Source organism: Mycteria americana, chromosome 7 (assembly GCF_035582795.1).
Source record: "Mycteria americana isolate JAX WOST 10 ecotype Jacksonville Zoo and Gardens chromosome 7, USCA_MyAme_1.0, whole genome shotgun sequence".
Taxonomy (NCBI): Eukaryota; Metazoa; Chordata; class Aves; order Ciconiiformes; family Ciconiidae; genus Mycteria; species Mycteria americana.
Window position 1 is genome coordinate 58836000 of NC_134371.1, and position 19610 is coordinate 58855609.

The following is a 19610-nucleotide window of genomic DNA, read 5'->3' on the forward strand; positions in this document are numbered from 1 at the left end:
TATAAAAGGAAAAAAAAAATCCCCAAACTAGTGTTTCAGGCTAATTCTGTACTCTGCCCAATAATTCAGCTGCAGCATATGAGCTTTAAAACCTTCATCAAATCTTTGATACTTGTACTGACCTAGGGATGCTTGTTCTTTTTTCTTTTGGTCCTCTTCTTTGTTGTCTAGTCCTTGCTGCAATGATGTAGGAGAAGAGAACTGTTTCCTAACCAGATGTGGGATCAGTTCACTCCGGAGAGATGTGATTGTCCTGGGGAAGGAGAAGCACACATGAAGTCCATGAATCCTAAAAGTTACATGTCTTCATTTTCTTTGCATAACATTATGAGACAACATTTTTCATGAGAACAAATCAAAATGCCAGATTCTCTGAGATATCTGACACTAAGAAAATGTCCACTAGTCATGTGCTTCCTTAATGCATTACAATACAAGGAAGACTGAAAATAAGGAAAAAACTTCATCTTTAGAACTAATTCCCCTATGTTTTAACAGAGAAGCCTATAATTTAATATGGCACCACCCCGCAATTCGTGCTTGTGTGCAGGCAGAATGTAGAACAGTACCAACACCCTAATGACAACAACTGAAATCCACTTTATGTGGCTTAAAAAATGGCATCAGTTGACAGGAAAAGAGAGCATAAAGTGCCTATAGAGGAAAAACCAAAGAAGCTCCTTTTGTGACAAAAAAAATGGAAATGCTCAAGGATATCTGAAATACCTGATCCTTAAATGAAAATATTTGACACAGACATTAACGATGTCCTCCTGCTCACATGAAACATCAAGAACATTTTAAAGACTCAGTTCTTTAACCAAGAGAAATCAATACGTTTTAACAAGTTTAGGTCCCAAGAGTTTCATGCTCTTTAGGTGCCCCAATGCAAAATACATCAGTCAACAGAAAGTTTCCAAAGGCTTCAGCTGGAAATACCATCTTCCCTGTGTACAGATTTCAACTTTTATTATATTAATTTTGACACTCCAATAGTAGGAGGCAGAGAAATCACATAAGGGGTTTGTGATTAAGCAGGGACTTGCCCCCAAGTCACCTATGCCTTAAACAAGGACCCTGATACTAGATTGTCTTTCCTCTTGCATTGATTTATACATTACAATGAATCAAGAAAAAACCCTCCCCAACAGACAAATATCTACTGTACAATGGGATTATAACCCTGGTCATTTAATTTTGACTATTAGAAGATAATTTTATTTTCAATAAAGTATTTGGAAAAAAAAACCCAAATCAATCGTTTCTAAAGTTGGAGTGCCTGAGATGCAGTCTTAAAAGAGCTTTATTGTTGTTGTTTCATTATTTTAACAATCTGCATTTAGTTACTGAATTGTGGATTATTTAAAATAGTGCTTGGGAAAATCATGCAGAAAATGAACTCAAACTTGGCATGTGTAAGAGGAAGTGCTAAACTTCAGAGGAAGGACTGGGAGAACTAACACAGAGAGCTTGGCTAGAGGAACTCAACAAATGATAACCCGCAAAGAAAGAGGAGTTATTTAGAATGGAAGACAGCAAAACTAGGAACTAACTGTAGGTTAAATTAAAAAAGGAAAGTACCAGAATGAGTCTCCTGAAAGGGATTTTGGTTGGCAAAATCTCTAGCAAAGGGGGATCTTAAACAGTTTAAACTTTAAGAACTTTCTTAAGTTCAAACTTTAAGAAACATACAGCTCATAACCCGCCCAGGCTCCTGTTCAGGTCAATGATAGTGAAACAGAAAAAGGACCAAAACAGTCTTTCCTGTCTCTAACTTTGATGGGCAGATTCAGATGTGATCACCCTATGAACAAATACAGTGTTTTCCTTTTTCTTGACAAACTTTTCCTTCAGTCCTCAACTGTAGGTTGTGTCACACGCTGCATCCTGCAGTGGGAGGATCTAAGCCATCCCAGATCTTAAATTCTGCTTTTATTTTTTATTACAGACAAGGAAAAGCTTTAGTCTTCAGTCTCTTCTCCTTCTTGAAAATAAGATTATAACCACCTTCAGATAGCTGTATTTCAGGAACTAATGAAGCAAAACATTTAATTCTTTAATCACCAAATCTGTCCCTGCTAACCACTTACAGGCGCACTCTGCCACGGCTGTCCTGGCCCCGCGCTACAACACACGTGTGGCTGTGCAGATGGGCAGTTTACTAGCTTACAACGTTTGCCCACAGCTGTGCCATTCAGCAATGATTTCCTGCTTGGGTTTTATACTCCATCCAAAACCGACAATCCTGTGTTTCCCTCAGAGGCTGGCCATGGCATTTATAAGATATATTACCTATAAAATATCCAAGTATTTGGCAGTCTTAAATAGTCTGATGCAGAGGACAACACAACAAGGTAGGAAATGAAAGCAGTGGAAAGGGGGAAAAACAAAGTTTTGCCTGGTTTTCGATGGTTTACTCTTTCTTGGCCAAACTCCTCAAGCTTTCCTGCAATTCTCTGAAGTGCTAGCCACATTCCTTTGGCAAAGGTGGAGTAAATCTCCAGGTCATCCATAAGATGTGGCTCAGAAACACGCCCTTCTTACTGGAAAAGGAAAAACAGGAAGGTTTGCCTTTGCTAACTGTTTAAGCAGAATTTATATGCAACATTAAAGGAATTTGTCTTTGGAAAGTATTAAAAAATACACAGTAAGGCACTCAGTGACAAAAATTTGGGAATTTTTTGTGACAGATCTTGCAAATGTGGATATACGAAGTGATAGCATGAGAATATTATCTAACTGTCAACAGCGGGGGAAACCAAACATCTGGCTGGGACTAGGAAAGGAATTTAAATCAAAGGAGGGATAGGACTGAAGACCCTTCATCAAGAGAGAAAAAAATTAGCAGGAGTTTGGAAGAACCAACTAGCCTGTAACCTAGATTCAGGAGAAAACGAACCAAAAAGGTTTCTGGTCTAGTGTGTTAAAAATTCTTACAATCAAATCCTGAACCACACGTGCCTATATTAAGAAGAAGTAAGTGTAAGACTGTATATGCTGAAGAAAGCAGTCTTTTTTTATTCTCTTCAGGTTTTAAAACTTGGCACCACCCTGGTTTCTAAGCTTGTTATTTTCTTTAGCACCAAGAAGTAAGAATGAAATACCCGCTGAGATCAACATAAGGAAAAATCTACTATGACCAGGAGAAAGAAAGTGGGAAGGTGGGCAGAAGGAGAGGAGGGGACACAAAATTTTGGCAGAAATCCAGTTCTAAGCCAAATTGGAGTAACCATGCTCTGACACCTCACAGGAAAATCCAGATGGTAGAGAGGATAAAAGTGAACCTGCTTTTGAGAAACATTTGCCAAAATAAACATGCTTTCATAAATTCCAGCTCAAGTGATGAGCCTTTTTTGTGATCTTTCATTCCCCAAAATTTGATTTTTGAAGTGATATCTGTCTGTTTTCACCTCAACAGAAAGTAGTAGGTTTTCAATTAAACAGCTAAAGATTGAGAGTGCCGTTAAATTGCTGCTTTAAAGAAAGGGGGGACTAATCCCTGGAGCACCTTATGTGGCTTCAGTCCCGTGAGAACAATGGGACATGGCAGCAATTTTGAAAGGGGTCGATTCTGATCACATTTTAAGCATATAAAAATTAGAATTATATCTGGGATGGAATCCTCCCTTCACACAGCAGGTCACAACAAAGGGGGATGCTGGCAAGAGATAGTGCATACGTGGGGGAAATGAAGACAACAGGGCAGTTGAAATTCATGGTGCATGTGCAAGAAACAGCTGGGAATTCAAGAGAAGATAAAATTTTTAAAACCAAAGGAACCCCCTGGAAAAGTCTATATTAAATGTACCTAATAGCTCAGAGCACACATCAGTCATTTGCAGTCAGCTCTGCAGACTGTAGACACAGACCTAGGCATTACAAAACCTAGGATATTCAAGGTTAATTTTATTTAAAACCCAAAACGTTAAGGTACAAAAATGGATACTTGGTCAAACAACTGTAACTTTACCAAGTACTATCACCATCAGAGAGAAATCAGTACCATGCCTTTAGAATCCCTTTATCCTCAGACCCTGTGCATTACGACGTCTTCCTAGTGTTCCTGGAATTTTTGCATGACAGCGAGGGCACAGATGAAGTTCGTGCTAAATTAAAAAATTTCACTTGTGAAGAACATTAGGTGAAAATACTGTAGATCTTTAAGTTTCATATTTAAACACAGCTACGCAGAAGTTTTCAGTGAGTTTTAACCACAAATGAAATTAGAACAGTCTGTGATATGGCAGAATTAAGTTTGTATCTATGTATATTATATTATATTGTATTATGTTATGTTACATTACATACATTACAGCCCACAGAGGACCAACTTTTACTTGTTGCTGAAATGCAGCTGCCTCTGGGATGAAAGGAAGCTTATTGAAACTTTAGTCAGAAATTAAGAACAATGAAGCCAATTGAAACACAAGAAAAGTTTTGGGGAAAAAAAACAAATGTTGACCACCTAAACTTAAAAAAAAAAAAAAATGTATTTCACAATTATGCTTCAATGGGCTGTGATTTCTGCTCTTAGACATATGTATTGCTGGAGGCTCTGTCTTTCATATGACACAGAAAATAATGGGTCTGACCAATGCTGGTAAAGAAAAAACGTCATCAAATATTTTATAATAATAGAAGCGTCTATTTAAGTCTAAGTTTAGGTGACCTTGCAAAAGTCTAGGTACCAGGAGGTACTGTTTGGCTTGACCCACAGCAGGAATGGGAGCATCCACAGCTTTTATTTCCTGCAGCTAGTTCTCACTAGCTTCAGACACCCTGAACACAACTGTCAGTTCCATTTACCGGCTGTCATTCATTTTCATTTTCTATGTTTAATGTTAAACACCATAAAGCAGTATTAATGAGTATTAGCATTTTAATATCCTCCCTGTTTTATTAATCTGTGATGAAGCATGAAATCTACCATTGCTGTCAGCACCCACCTGTGAAATCTGCTGTTACTCTCCATGGGCTAGTTGCAGGGGGTCTCTCTTGCTATCATTATTAGCACAATCAGCTACATCTACAGGTGCAGATAGTATTTGTGACTCCCCACTACAAACAAGCAGATTATTAGCCCTTTTATACCTACTTTTGCCCTTTTTTTTTTTTTTAAGAGGCTAATGTTAGTTCTTGTACGACTATGCAAGCACACAGTGGGATTGGGTTCTGATCTTAGCTCCATGGCCTTCAACAGAGATTCTTCAGATCACATCAAAAGGAGAACACAAGGCTGTATTTCAGACTGGTGCTTATAATTAATGTTAGAAATGTATACATAAATACAACTAAACAAATCCTAAGGCACTTATAGTTTTGGCCAAAAAGAAGTTGCATGTTTATGCAGAACAATAAAGATGTAAGAAAAAGGGAGGGAGAAAGAAAGAAAAAAAAAAGGGTGTGTTGGAAGAAAGAGAAAAGTTAATTCTGAACCCTGTAGGTACATAGTTCATGGTTCTCATCGCTTAAAGGATAAAGCCAAATAACATTTAAAAATTCCATGTAAGCTGGGAGCTCTCTTGTTGAATCTCAACATTATTTTCTCCTGATCCTTTGATGGAGATTAAAAATTTCCATGTGAATACAAAGAAAGAAACAACAGTTACTCTGAGATTTTTTTCCCGAGCATTTAATGCTCCAAACTAGAGCAGCCAGCCACCATTCCCATCTCCTCCCCCCTCCTTAAAGAAAAAAAAAGTCAACTCACTTTGAAGAAAAGACAAAACAGGGTCAGGGCAAGGGGGATTAGGGAAATGATATTTATATCATGGACCAAATTAAAATGTCAATGCAAGAGGCAGGCAAACAGCCCTTGCCACATATATACACCAGGCATGTTTCCTCAAGGAAACAGGAAAGAGATTTGAAAAGAGTAAATGCAGTCCTGAGTTAATACCACCTGCCTCATACTCAACACCACTTAAAAGACAGTGTTTGGGTCCATTTCCCACAATGCGGTTTTAACAAGCACAATGGAAAAAGCAATTACAGGCCTTTTCCCCTTCTTCTCACTGATTCACTGCTAAAAATGCTGGAATTTCTGAGACATGTTAAGAATGTGGAGGAAGCAGACAAGGACTATGTACAAAAGGAAAAAATATCAAATGATAAATTTATAGGCTGTGCCACATCCCTGCAGAAGGTTAATTCTGCTCTCATATCTTGCAGTAGTCTTTTTGTCTTTGTTTGGTGTACCCAAGACCAATTATAATAAAGGAAAACTCCAAAGTAACCAGGCAGGCCAATAAACTACCAGGCAATTACTTGTGCTTAATTCAATAACCTGCAACACCAATCACAGCATCAAACAGATGTTATTTTCTTGCTATGTTCTATTTGTCCTGTTCTATTCTCAAAATTTCTATCACAAAAAGAGTAAATGTATTTGTCATCCCCCCCAATTTCATATTAATTACTTATTTGTCAGTGTCTCTTATTATTTTTGGAGCTAAAAGCCTATGGAGAAGGCAAGGAAACTTTGAGAAATGTTCTACTAAAAGGTAATTCCACATGACTGCATTTGTGCTTCATTTGTCTTTCCATACTATTTTCTAACCAAAACCTTCAAGTCTGACAGCAACCTACTCCCAACGTTCGTAAGAGCGTGCGTGATAATATTTCAAAAGCCACTGCAGAGCAAGACGGTACAACTGCACAGCTTTGCTTTGCAGGCTCAAGTTTATGAATGACTTCCCCAAACTGCAGAATCACCACCAAAGTCCCTACATTCTGGATGATGGAGGGAAAGCAGAAGACGACACGCAAGTGACAGTCATAGACGCCATAATGCAGAGAGGATCCAGATCAAAGTATGGAAGGGATGGCATGGATGCAAACCACATAAAAAGCTGTTCTCAAGTTGCACCAAGTCTGGATGCACTTAAAGGAGCAGGGATCTAACTTCCACTTCTGCCAAAAAACCCTTTGGGAAACAAGGCAGCTTTCTGAAAAATTGACCACAGAAATTAAAACTCCTCAATTACATACTCAAATCCTTTGAAAGCGTGCGCACGCTCAGCTAGGGTCATCTAAGTAACCTTAACTCTGCCCACTTGCCAAACGGCCAGGAACACCCCGCAGCTCCCGACTAATACAGCTTTTGCATGGGAATGCCAGCAAGTTTAGACATTTTTAGAACTTCTCTCTGACCAAAAGTCTCCGAGGCCGTCGGAGGCCACCCAGGGTGTTTGGCAGGTTGTACATGCTGCTGAGGAATGGATCTCATTCATTCCCAGACAGCATCCCATTCTTCTAAAACAAGCGCACCTGCACCAAATGTGATTCCTTGCCAGAACTCATCTTTCCCCATTCTCTCCCACCTCCGCCTTTGCAGCCATCTGTGTCTGAGTTACCAACTTTTTTCTAAATGCCTTTGAAATTAGGCTCTTTTTCTGAAAAGTGCATTGAACAGAGGCATTCTGATAATTTACCTAAACAAACACATGCATATGATGCATTTGATAAAGTTGATGTGTATCCATAAAACTGATGAACTATGTAAACTTTAGATGCACAAGTATATATTTAGATAGATCAATGCTTCAGACTTGTCTGTATAAAACATGTGTCAAAAAATGTAGATGTGGCTGTAGCTTCATGTGGGTAAGCTCTTTCCTTGCTCTTTCCTTCTCTTTCCTGCTCTTTCCTTGCTCTTTCCTTCTTTTCCCTGCTCCACTGAGGCTGCACTAAAGGCACTGTAGATGTCCACATCACTGCTCTGTTTCTCCATGCAGATACCATGCTTGGTGGTCTGCAATCAAATGGACCCATTCTCAGTTTGACTTAACAACATGCCCATTCTTTCAGCAGTCTGGGAGATAAACTGGAAGCTCTGTTGTGTAATTCAGTCCTGCTTCCACCTGTACAAATCCCATTTCTACATCCTTCTCCCCAGCAATCATTCTACCTTAATTAATTCCTATCCTCACTATTGATTACTAATCCTTGCTCCACTCCTCCCTGTAGGACAACTCTTCTGTTCTCTTTACTGTGGCATTTTCAACACGTTCTACTGTCCTGTGATAAGACTGAACTTTTTTTGTGACTTTACCCTTTCTTGAAGAACTTTAAGAGGAAGCTGTTTGGCCAATGAATCCCATCTCTCTTCACAAGCCTACTTTTATTCATAATGTTCTTTCCAGGTGGTATTAATCCAGAAAGGTTTGGTGTAAAATGCTGTGTGCGCTACAGTTCATCTCTGCATCTTTGATTTAGGGAAATGTCACTTCTCCTCCACATTCACATCTTTGACTTCTTCAAAACTGGTAACTTAACTAGACAGCCCTCAGCATTTCTCATAGACTGTCCTGTGGCTGTTTAAAATGTTATACTCCCTTTTATTTTTTCACTTTGAGTGAAGCAATTTGTAGTTGGTCCACTTTGATTCAAGACTGTGTTCTAAGATTGGCCCTTACCTCACACTCTAGCTACTTAAAATGTTGTTATCTATTGATGATTCACTGACTTAATGAAGATACCTCTCAGCTGCTCTATTCAGGCATGTGTGCCCTATCATCATTAGTGGCATTTATTCTCCCTTCTATATGCAGGAAGTTATAAGTCTCCCATCACCATAATTCAACGCAATAATAAAGTCAGCAACAGTACTATAGACATCTTTATTATTGTTCATGGTTCATTTGACTGGCTAAGGCACAACAAAATTTGACATTGAACTAACACCTAGAGTACAAAAACTATGAAAAGTGGAATAGTAGGGAAACAATCACTATTTTCTCTCCTTCCCAAAAATTCAACTCATGAGTAAAAGGGGACTCTCAGCATTTCCAAAGGATCAGTCAGTGACTGAAACGGTATGGAAGAGAAGAGATTTAGAAGCAAACCAGAGAGGGTAAGAAAGGAAAACATTTTCTTGAAAATTCTTGAAAGTTTCACAATCTTGGGGAGAAATTCAGTTCATCCGAACAGAACAGAAAATATAGGAGAATCATGTTTTCTACTGCAAGAGAAATATGCCATGATATCACATATAAGGATTGTATCCTCACAGGGAAATGCCCAGCAAGGTAAGATAATAATTTCACCCCAAGTATTATCTTACATGCGAGTAGTGCTGTGTGGAAGAAAATGTACTGCACTGATGAAAGAATGCTTACGATGATACTTGTTCAAGTGGCAATGATTTAAGAAAAAAAAAGAAAAAAAGCACACATAGATGGATAAAAGAATCATCATTCCTCCGTGGTTCAAAATCCACATCTCATATGAAGACAAAAGTCAATTTGACTGAAGGCTACCCAAGGAAACTGCAACTGCGTGAAATAGCAGAAAAAACAGTTAACAATTTTTAATGTTTATTATCAGATCAGAGCAAGCCCAGCTGAGGCCACCAAGAGGGCCAGGAGCACATGACGCAGGAGGAGAAGCTGGGGGAGCTGGGCTTGTTCTGCTTGGAGAAGAGAAGGCTGCAGGGGGATCTGATTACAGTTTTCCACTACCAAAAGTGAAGCGATACAGAAGACAGCCAGACTTTTCCAAGAGGTGCACAGTAAAAGAGCAAGAGGCAACAGACACAAGCTGCAACAAGGGAAATTCCAGTTGGGACATAAAGAAAACAACTTTTCAGTGAGTGGTATGGTCCTGGGACAAGGCCCAGTCTCCATCCTTGGAGATTTTCAAAACTCAACTGCAAAAAAAAACCCCTGAGCAACATAAAAGTTAGCCCTACTTTGAGCAGGAGGTTGGACTAGAGACTGCGAGAGGTCCCTCCCCAACCTAAATTTTTCTATGATTCTATAATATTTGCATTGACATTTGAATGACCTTTTTCATGTCCTCCCTACATTCACTTTTCATAGGGAATCCAAAGGGTCATTATCTGATGCTGTAAATCATAGTTAGAGGACTAAATTAATGAATTTTAACATTTACTTTACAAAAATTTGCATTAGGAGCAGCTTGCATGCACAGAACACTGTGCTGTGACCAAGCATGCTTCAAGTATCTCAGGCATGTGGCCACTATGGTATATCATGGTCTTAAAAAGAAAGATTCGCAGTTATTCATGAAGTTAATCAGCTCCAATTCAGCACATCCAGAGATATGTCTGCTCCCAGGTAGTCTGCTAACAGGAAAGGGAATTTTATTTACTACAGAATTGATTTACTAAAAATCATAATTTGTTTAAATCTAGTTTGGATCATTAGGGTTTTTTCTCCTGAGGTTTTCAGGAGTGAGCTTGATTGGTACCATGGAAAGATGATAACGGTAATGATACTCTGGAGGAGGAGGACATCAACAAATTTCAAGTCTTGGCATTTCTAGTAAGGAGCAGAGAAAGCTCCAACAGCTGGATATGTTTGACAAGGAAAGGAAATGGGAAAGATAAATTGCCATTTCACATTCTAATAGATTAAATGCACTAAGGAGGAGCTTGGGTTGGTTGGTTTCCCCCTCTTTTTCTTTTCCTTGTTTGGAAAGCTACAATCTATTTGCCCTGTCTTCACACAGTATACTTCCTGTAGGAGCTATTTGTTTATTTACCCATTTTAATCACAAGGAAAGTATTCATTATAAAATTCTCTCTTTACAGCAAAGGAGAAACCTTCCAGCCACACGGCTGACACATGTTAACTCGCAGGTATTCACAGAGCAGGTTCTGTTTTAAGCCATCTTTCAGACAGCCACACAAAGACCACCAAAGCTGGGTGTTCAGCTCTGCCAGACCTCCCCCAGCCAGCAGCCCTTGCCAGGAAACACAGGTGACAGCCTGAATGATAAAAAGGCATTTAGAGGGGAAAAAGAAAAAATGCACTGGTTTAGTCTGGGCAGCACCTTAATATAAACCTGCAGGGGCCTTTGTGTACAGCATAGCACACAGCCATCCAAGCAAGAGCTTCGGAGCCAGTCACTCGCACCTCCAGTTTTCAAAGATCTCATACTGCCCCTGCCTTTTATCGGGGAGGAGAAGGGTGGCTCCACTGCAGCTCTTCTCACAGCCACAGATCTCAGAATACAGAGCACTGAGACAGCAAACTTTCCTCTCCCCTCCTAGTGCTGGCCCAGCGGAGGCTTTCCGGACAGAGCAGAAGGGAGCCGAGAAGAGAAGCTTGCTCTGGGATTGCAGCTGAAGCAGTTTGGAAAGGCAGAGCGCTATGACCTCACACAATTTGCTCTTATTTATTTCAGCAGTTCAAAAAAAAAAAACACCCAGTGTTTAACTTTGCAAACAAATCATACTGACTTTGGCTATAAAGCTTACTGCAAATTTGCTCAGTTCAGAGAAGAGTGTCTCTACTGGCAAATTCTGGCAGGCAGCTCTCCAGCTAGCACTGGAAGAACTGCAGAAGAGCTGATTTGTTTCCTTAGCTCTGGCTCAGCCTCTCCTAGCGCGCACCCTGAGAGGAGGGCTCCCCAGGGAAAGTGGATTTCCCTGGGGGCAAGCAAGACCTTAGCATGCAGTGTTCCCAGGACAAGGCACTGCAAACACTTACTCAGACCTTTAGAAGTGACCACAGTGCTGCTGTTTATCATTCTTGCCTTTCCAGTACCATGCATCATTCCTTCTGGCCACAAACAGAGCTGCCCAGCTCCCAGGTGACTTTTTGTACACCCAACAATTTAGAAGTACTAGATTCAGGACAAAATGGTGATTTGCAAAACACATTACTAAACACAATACAAATTTTACCATGCTTTTAGGAGGAAGAGGGGGAGGAAAAAGGGGGAAGGACACCACAAAAGTATGTAAAATGTTCTAACGTATAAGAGGAAGACATGTGCTATCAACTTTGTTTCAGATATACAGACATAGTGTTTTGAAATGAAGTCCAAAGATCTCCTTATGTTAGAAAATGCAATTGCCACTCTGGTGCGTAACAGAGAAGCCATAACATCTGAGCGAACACACAGTGGCATCTGCCTTCAGAAAAACTGAGATGACTGGCTTTCAGAGGCAGTGCAATTGGGGTGCATATAGATAAATTGCCTAGCATTTCCTATTGTAAGTTTCTGTCTTCACCTGTTTGTAAACTTTGCCAAAGTTTAACTGTTTCGGCTGAAATTACCCATGCCAGGTGTTTGCCTCAAGCTGATTTTTTTTGGATAGCTTCATCAAAAATGTCTCAGCTATTTCCAAGAACAAAATTATGGAAAAGTACTTTGTTTTGTCCATGTTAAAAATATTTCAACTGCTCCGCTGAAAAGCTCTTGCACTTCCATGCTTGCAATTTGGCACAAGTCTGTCTTTTCATCAGGGCATTACATTTGTAAACATAAAAAGTGCCCATACTACATCAAGCTAAGTCTGAAAAAACACTGTTTGCACATGCTTGGAAGAGACCTGTTTTGCAGCTAAATTTTTTTTGAGTCCTTCGTCCTTCTATGTTGGGCATGCTCCATTCTCTCTCTCTTTCAGCAAGGTAACTGGACTGCTCATGCACTACTCCAGAAAGTAACAGAGTACGCTCCAGGCCAAGGTTACAAAGGCTGAGCTGGATATTCTTTGAAATTTAGAGCACCCCTTCTCCTTCTGGTGGCTGACCTGAAAGGTGATAAATCTATGTTGATAACAGCTACTCCATTAGCAAGAGTCACAGTAGCCTCACTGATTAATTCTAAAAGTGTAACATCTAAATATATATACACACACTTAAAAAAACATCAGGGTAACAGTTTGGGCACTCAAATTAAGAAAAGCTAGAACTATGTTGCTTATACAACCTTAATAATTAAGACCTTGTGTGTACACATTATGATACAATCCTTAAAAACACACTCACCTACTTTTCCTCTCTCCCCAATCTCAATCTCTTCTTCACCCAATGTAAAGATGGACTATGCCCTGGGGATGAATCAAGGTTGTGTAATGAGGCAGAAGAATGCCTGCCTCATTTGTTAGAACATGTGTGTTAAATGTACAAGGCAGAGGGCTGCAAGAAGAGAAAAGAACTGCTAATATTTAAGGCAAATGAATGATGCCTGAAGAACTGATTTTTTTTTTTTAAATTCCCTTCTGTCAGAGGAGTTTACAGATGCTGCTGAATGCAGAACGTAAATCTAATTTCTGCAGGTTGCCACTGACTGTGTGCTTTTGATTTGATCAGTGTCACCCTGTGACAGCTATCATCAATGGAAAAGATTCTTTCAACATTAAGAGCTCTCTGTATAACATTAAGAATTGAAAAATGGCATACTTAAGACAAAGATGCTTCAAACTTCAGCTCTTGTGTGCCTTAGTTTCCCCCTTTCAGAATGGGGAAAGACTGCTACTTCACTAATCGGGTTCTGGAAAGACAGTTAATGAAGTGCGTGCAGAGCATTATAGTATCAGTGATGAGCACCAAGAATCCAAAAGGAAACTATTTACCTTATCTTCAGAACAGGGTTTAAACAGTGAGCAGCAAGTAAGGCTGGTGGCCTTCACCTGAACTACAGAAGTCACATACAATATTGAACAGTGTCTCCTTCAGTGAGCATCTCAGGCAACAGATGAAGCAATGGTCACAGAGGGAAAAAAAAAATGTACAAAGTCATGTAACTGGAGACTGTACCATAATACGTGGCACATACAGAAGCCAAAGGTTGCACAGGGAGCCTCAGCTGTGGCACCACCTAACTGCCAAGTGCTTAACTTTGCAAGTTAGTATTTTTAAATGTAGCTTTTTATGTGCCCAACCTGTAACTAAGGTTTGAGTAGCATATTCATGACAAGCTCTGCACTGATGAAATTTGACAAAAGTCATTTTTGGGAGGTAACTTAATACGTAGGACCACATACTGCTTTGTTTTAGGCAACCTTGATCTGGCTTCGGATTTTCTGGTCTACCTCAATGAGAGGTGAAAATGGCAGCCTCCACATGTCTACAGGTTTCAGCTACACATATAACAAATGTTGTCATCTGTGCCATTCATGCATACATATATTATAAATGCATATTTGTGCTGACCAAAAGGATATTCCACACCATATGATGTCATGGTCAGCATATAAAGCTGGGGGAAGAAGGAGGAAGGGGGGGATGTTCGGAGTTAGTGTTGGGAGGACCCCAAGTAATCATTATGTGTGATGGAGCCCTGCTTTCCTGGAGATGGCTGAACACCTGCCTGGTGATGGGAAGTAGTGAATGAATTCCTTGTTTTGCTTGGCTTGCATATGCGGCTTTTGCTTTACCTATTAAACTGTCTTTATCTCAACGCACGAGGGGTTTTTTTCACTTTTACTCTTCTGATTCTCTCCCCCATCCCACTGTGGGGGGAGTGAGCGAGCGGCTGTGTGGTGCTTAGTTGCTGGCTGGGCTTAAACCATAACACTATTACATAAGCTTTTAAGCATATACACAGGATATATAGACATACACACATCTTCAACACTTAAATTTCCAAAGCAAGTTTGAATTTTCCACATTAAAACTTTACAGGGGAAGGGGTTGCTTTATATCTATGTCCCTCCTCGCCCTCCCCCAAATCAGGTATCTTAATTGCATCAGGCTAGAGGTTTAGAAATATTCTGGAAAAACAGAACACAAACTACCATGCAATTTCACTTTGATCACATTTCTTCTGCTAGCAGCTTTGCTGGGATTGTTAGCAAGCAAACTGTCAGCACACAGTAAAGAAATATCAGTGCGTGCCTGTGCAACACGCCAGGCTCACAGAGCACAGGCCTAGATCCTGCCCTCTACTACAGATGAAGTTCACAGGGGAAAGGGAATAAGAACTCTCTTCTTCCATCTGCCCTGAATGCAGCAGCGAGGCAGGATTCCAACCTAGCACTCAGGAGAGTGCCAAAAAAGGGACTGGCTACTGTGCTGGCTGCCACCCCAGGGGTGTGAGGCCCGCCAGCTGTGGGGTGGAGCCGTGCCCCCAGCCAGCTACAGCCTCTGCTTCTGTCTAGCCTGCTGGCTCAGCTCACGTAATGATCGTTTTAAGAAAAGCAATATTGTGCAGTTCATCATGCGGTGCAGGTGTTCACCTTCAACTATCCCTGCCCTGTGCTGGCAGAGCAGCTCCTGCAAGATACACGGCCAGCACTTGTCCGTCTTCCCCACGCCGCAAAGTGCAGCACCTATAAGATCCTCAGGTTAGCTTTATTCTGAAAAAGGAAATGTTTAGGAAAGAAAAGCTCTCACTGGAATACAGGGAGATCAGATTTTTAACTGACCTGCCTCCCATGCAAAGATGTGATACAATTCGGCAGACTCGGTACATCCACCAAACCAAAGACCAATCTCAGCAACTCTAACTTCATTGATGCAGAAAAGAACCTGGGGAAGACCCAAAGGCCTCTGCAGCAAAAAACCCCAGAGACAGTTATAATCAGCAGAAAATTCAGCCCAAACAAGCTGCACCTTGTTCACATCAAGGTCACAGTCCCTGTTCAGACGGGATAAATCCGGTTGGTAGCAGGGTATGGTCTGTGACCTCTTGCAAATCTAGTGGGAACAGACCCAGAAGTTGTCAGCGCTGGGTATCCACTGCGGATGCAGGGATGAAGATGTCCATCCCAGGGCAGAGCTCTGAATTCTCCTGCTGGCAACCCCGGGGCAGAGGCTACCAGTGCACTGGAGCTGATTAAGGAGCACTCAGATAATCAACCTGCCCCAGTGATGCAGGAGTGTGGAGAGAAGGGAAGGTGTAAATTCCCGCCACAGAGAATAACAGACTGCTGGGGTAAGAATTTCTTCAGCTGTTCCCCAAATCACTGTGGAACCACAAGCATTTGACCTTGGTAAATTTGGACAGGGTAGGACTGTCATACCCTTGAAGACTCAATTTCACTAAGATGCAGTGTTGAACTAGTGGATGAGAGATAGATGGGGATGGGGATATTAACTGCCAAAATGCATTTTTTCCTCTTAGGAGAGGAAAAAGAAAGCAGTTTAATTCCCCCAAAAAGAAATTCCCCAGGTTTAAACAACATTAGGGGCGTGATATTTTTTATTTTTGTCTGGACATACATATTTGACAGGGTTCTAATAAACAGACCATTTCCTCTGACTCTTATTTAAAGGCACTAGTGATCTCTGCTTTTTAAAACTCAAGAATTTGTGTGGTTTGCTGTAGTGCAATAAAACTTCAGGCAGGAGAATCTACTATTCAGTCTTTTTAAAATAGTTCATAAAAATGTATTAAAGGACTACGAACTGAGTTACAGACTACCAAACAGTATTTTGACCTCTCCTAACATCCCCTGTAGTAGAATCTCACTGCTGCCAAACACACACTTATTATTCTCCAAACAATCCCACCCAGAAGAGGAAACAAGTGCATAGAAAAATTAAGGGACCTGCCTAGTACCACAAAGCAAGACAGTGGCCAAGCTGATGATAAAACCTTGGTATCACGACTCCATTCTGGAGCTGAACAATAAATTCAGCCTTTTTCCAGAGGTGTCATGTAACAAAGTTGTCCCAAATCCTAAAGCAAGATTCATATACTTGGACCAAACAAAGGTTTAGCCATTTCACATTCTCTTTTCCCTGTTTTCATATTAGTTGCTAGTGACTTTGGACTTTACATACAATGCATATATTAATCCGATCAAAGTGGAGGAATGCAATTTATCCTTACAGGTGCAGCTATATACAAACTACATTCACTTGGGGAAAGCTACTTCTTGCCAGATCTTTGCAGCTAAGCTGGGACTACGCTGGGCTCTTATCCCATTTGAAGCAACAGATCCCACATACATAACAACATTATTTTTCATGTAATTCTTTGACCTGGAAGTAATCATAATTTTCCTCTGCAAAAGAGTGAGCTATAGCCAGCCGTAGGATCTGAATTTTTTACTGCTGGACAACGTCTTTTCTGCTTTTGTATGTCAAAATAAAATCTGAAAAAAAATGTAAATGCTTCACTGAGCTACAAACAATGAAAAAAGGTGTTCTGCCTGCCATCAAACCCTGCTGTTAAAATATTAACACAATGTAAATATTGTAATATTGAGGAAGTACACTGTGTCAGTACTTCCTGGCACTGTACAAGAGCTTCACTGTTCACTTCAGTCCCTGCTGTTAGTTTTAAACATGCACAGCTTAAACAAGGCATCTGAGCTTCTCCAGTCCTGGTGTGGAATTGCAGAGAGGCAAAATCTTACTGTAGGTTCTCTCTAGACTAAAAAACAAAGTATTAAAAAGAATCCTTAAACCCAAACAATTATGTATATGTCAGTACTTTTGAGGCAAAAATATTCCACAGGGTCTACCAAAAGTCCTGGCACATTGCTGCCAAACATGGAAAGATCTTTGGGTATGCACTGTCCTCCCCTTCCTCAGAGAAGAAAAACAAGCTGCAAATGCCCACCAATGCCAGGAGCCTGAAAGCCCAAGTTATTCCTCATGGCAAAAGTCCCATTCCCCAGATTTACCAGTTAAGCACATTACTTGCAGTTGACTCTCTCTCTCAATTGACTGAATAAGCAGCATGTGTGTAAAAGAGAATGAAGCAGCTACCTGCCATTAGTAAGCCAGATGTTGCTATCAGGTCTTAAGGAATGCTGTCTAGCTGCTGTAATTATGTATTTGTCATGAAAGTGTCATGGAAAAGCAGCACAGCTTCATAAAACAGTGAAGACAGGGAATGACCTCTCTATAGAAAACAAAAAAACAACTGGTCATACTTGCAAAAAGTCAGTAGACTTCTTCTAGGGAGACCTGGGGGCAACTGGAGGAGTTCAGAGCAGGATTTCACTCTGCTGGCTTTGGTTAATACAAGGTAAAGTCCTGCTACTGACATTGCCAAAGATCTCACCAGTTTCAATGGAAATAGCATAACGCCTTGAAATCTGAAGTTACCACTATTTACACTTAGAGGTCTCATTGTGTCGTGCACTGTGGCATGTCTGACAAAGACCATCCTTGTCCCACAGACCTAATGATCTAAATTCAAAACAGCATGAAATACCAGGGAAAAAGAACTGAATGTGTGAAATGTGTAATATTCTGGAAATGTCTATTCCCAGCAAAACTAGATGGCTAAGATTTAAAGAAATGAGTCCTACATGTTGTATTATGACAAAAGAAAGGTGTAAACACTGCTTCATGCTACCACAGGAAACACAAGAAGTCCAAACTGTCACCGACTTTCTAAAATACACTGAATAAATGGCTTATTCCAGATTTAAAGCATCTGCTGCTCCTGAAGCTTTCTCACCTTTCAGACATGTTCCCATATACAAATGGGAACTAACATGACTTGTACAATGCCCCCCTGTGCCAGCCAAAGTATCGGATAAGCTTTATTCTTATGCATGGTAAGAAATTGCCCTGGGGGTTAACACAGATTTTCTACTTAATTTTAACTCACTCACAGAACCTTATTCTGGAAGAGCTCCTTCAATGATGTATCCAACTGTATCACCAGATTTGTATACAGTCAAGACTACCGCAAATCCCCCCACCCCCAACGTTTTTTCACATGTCAGTTTATGTGCTAAGGAAAAGCACTATGACCACAACACCTAGTCAGTCCCTTTATCTTTCATCTTACTTAAAAGGGGAGAAAAACTCTTTGAGAACTCAGTGAGCATTCAATATATGTAATGGGCATGAGAGCGCTACAAAAAGTCTAGGAATGGGACATCATTCCAAAACTGAACTACTTACTGTGAGGGGGGTTGTTCATTTATTTGTTTTTTTAAAGATAAACAGGGGTTTTTTTTGGTCTGTTTCATGAAGTATTATAACTAAGATCCTTCTCCACTTCCATAAATGGATGTTTTTCTTACTCTCAGTGGGTGGTCTCAGAGTTTTGACAGAGGAACATCACAAGCTAAAAACATAGGATGCTACAGAGATAGCCCACCTGCAGTGATGGTGGATGTGAAGGGGGAGAGAAAAGGTGATTGCAAAGGCCAAAACAGACTGTGGTGGGGGAAATCAAAGGTCAGAAATGTATTCACAGCCCTAACAATGGGGGAGCCCTGGTGAAATGAGCATCCAAAAAGCACAGATACATTAGGAAAACAAGGGATGAAGAAAAGAGGCAAAAATTTTAGCTTTCACTTATGCTGTTATTAGATTTTTTTTTTTAAAGGTCTAAATAAGAAACTTGGACATAATGCTCGGCATTCTTTTTAGTGCAGTTAAAGCACTTTGAAAACTCATTTCTTTTACATTTCTATTTTATGCTAGCCCATTTAATGAAACAAATCTTCCTTTAAAAACTCTGGTATGAACCATATGTCAATGCAAACACCTGCTACTACCTTGTGTACTGCTTGGTTTCTTACCTGTTTTCTACAAGGAAGTCTACCACATATTTCTTCAGACAGTAGAGATGGGCATCCATCAGCCCTGTTCTGATGTGCATTCTGGGGTGCCTGGAAAAGAAAAAAAAGGAAAATCACAGAGTTTTGCATGGCCATTTACAAGAGCTTGACTTTGCAATTAAGTCAGTGGATAGTGAAAATTTGCAAAGGCAGATCTGTTCCTTTCCATCTACTGCTGGATTAACAGAGGAGAACAGTGCAGGCTGCCATTATTGGACTGTGTCTATGAACTTACACCTGCTGGCCCTGGGCTGATTTGCTGCAAAAGAAAACATCTCCTCCAAGGAGTCATTACTCCTGCTACATCTTCTTATGTAAGTGGAAATTGCACATTACTGGGCAGGAAGCCAAAGTAATGGGCCCAGAGTGCTAAAAG

At 40.4% G+C, this 19610-nt stretch overlaps 1 protein-coding gene across 1 annotated transcript in view; it reads right to left on the bottom strand.

Annotated features, from left to right (window-relative positions):
- The window catches only part of EIF2B3 (eukaryotic translation initiation factor 2B subunit gamma), a 104831-nt gene that overhangs the window by 31703 nt on the left and 53518 nt on the right, over positions 1-19610 (bottom strand). Inside the window, exons 6-7 of the mRNA XM_075508650.1 lie at positions 19196-19285; positions 123-253 (exon numbers count right to left, since the gene is read on the bottom strand). Coding sequence (XP_075364765.1) covers positions 123-253; positions 19196-19285 — 221 coding nt within the window. The remainder of the gene's footprint in view (positions 1-122; positions 254-19195; positions 19286-19610) is intronic.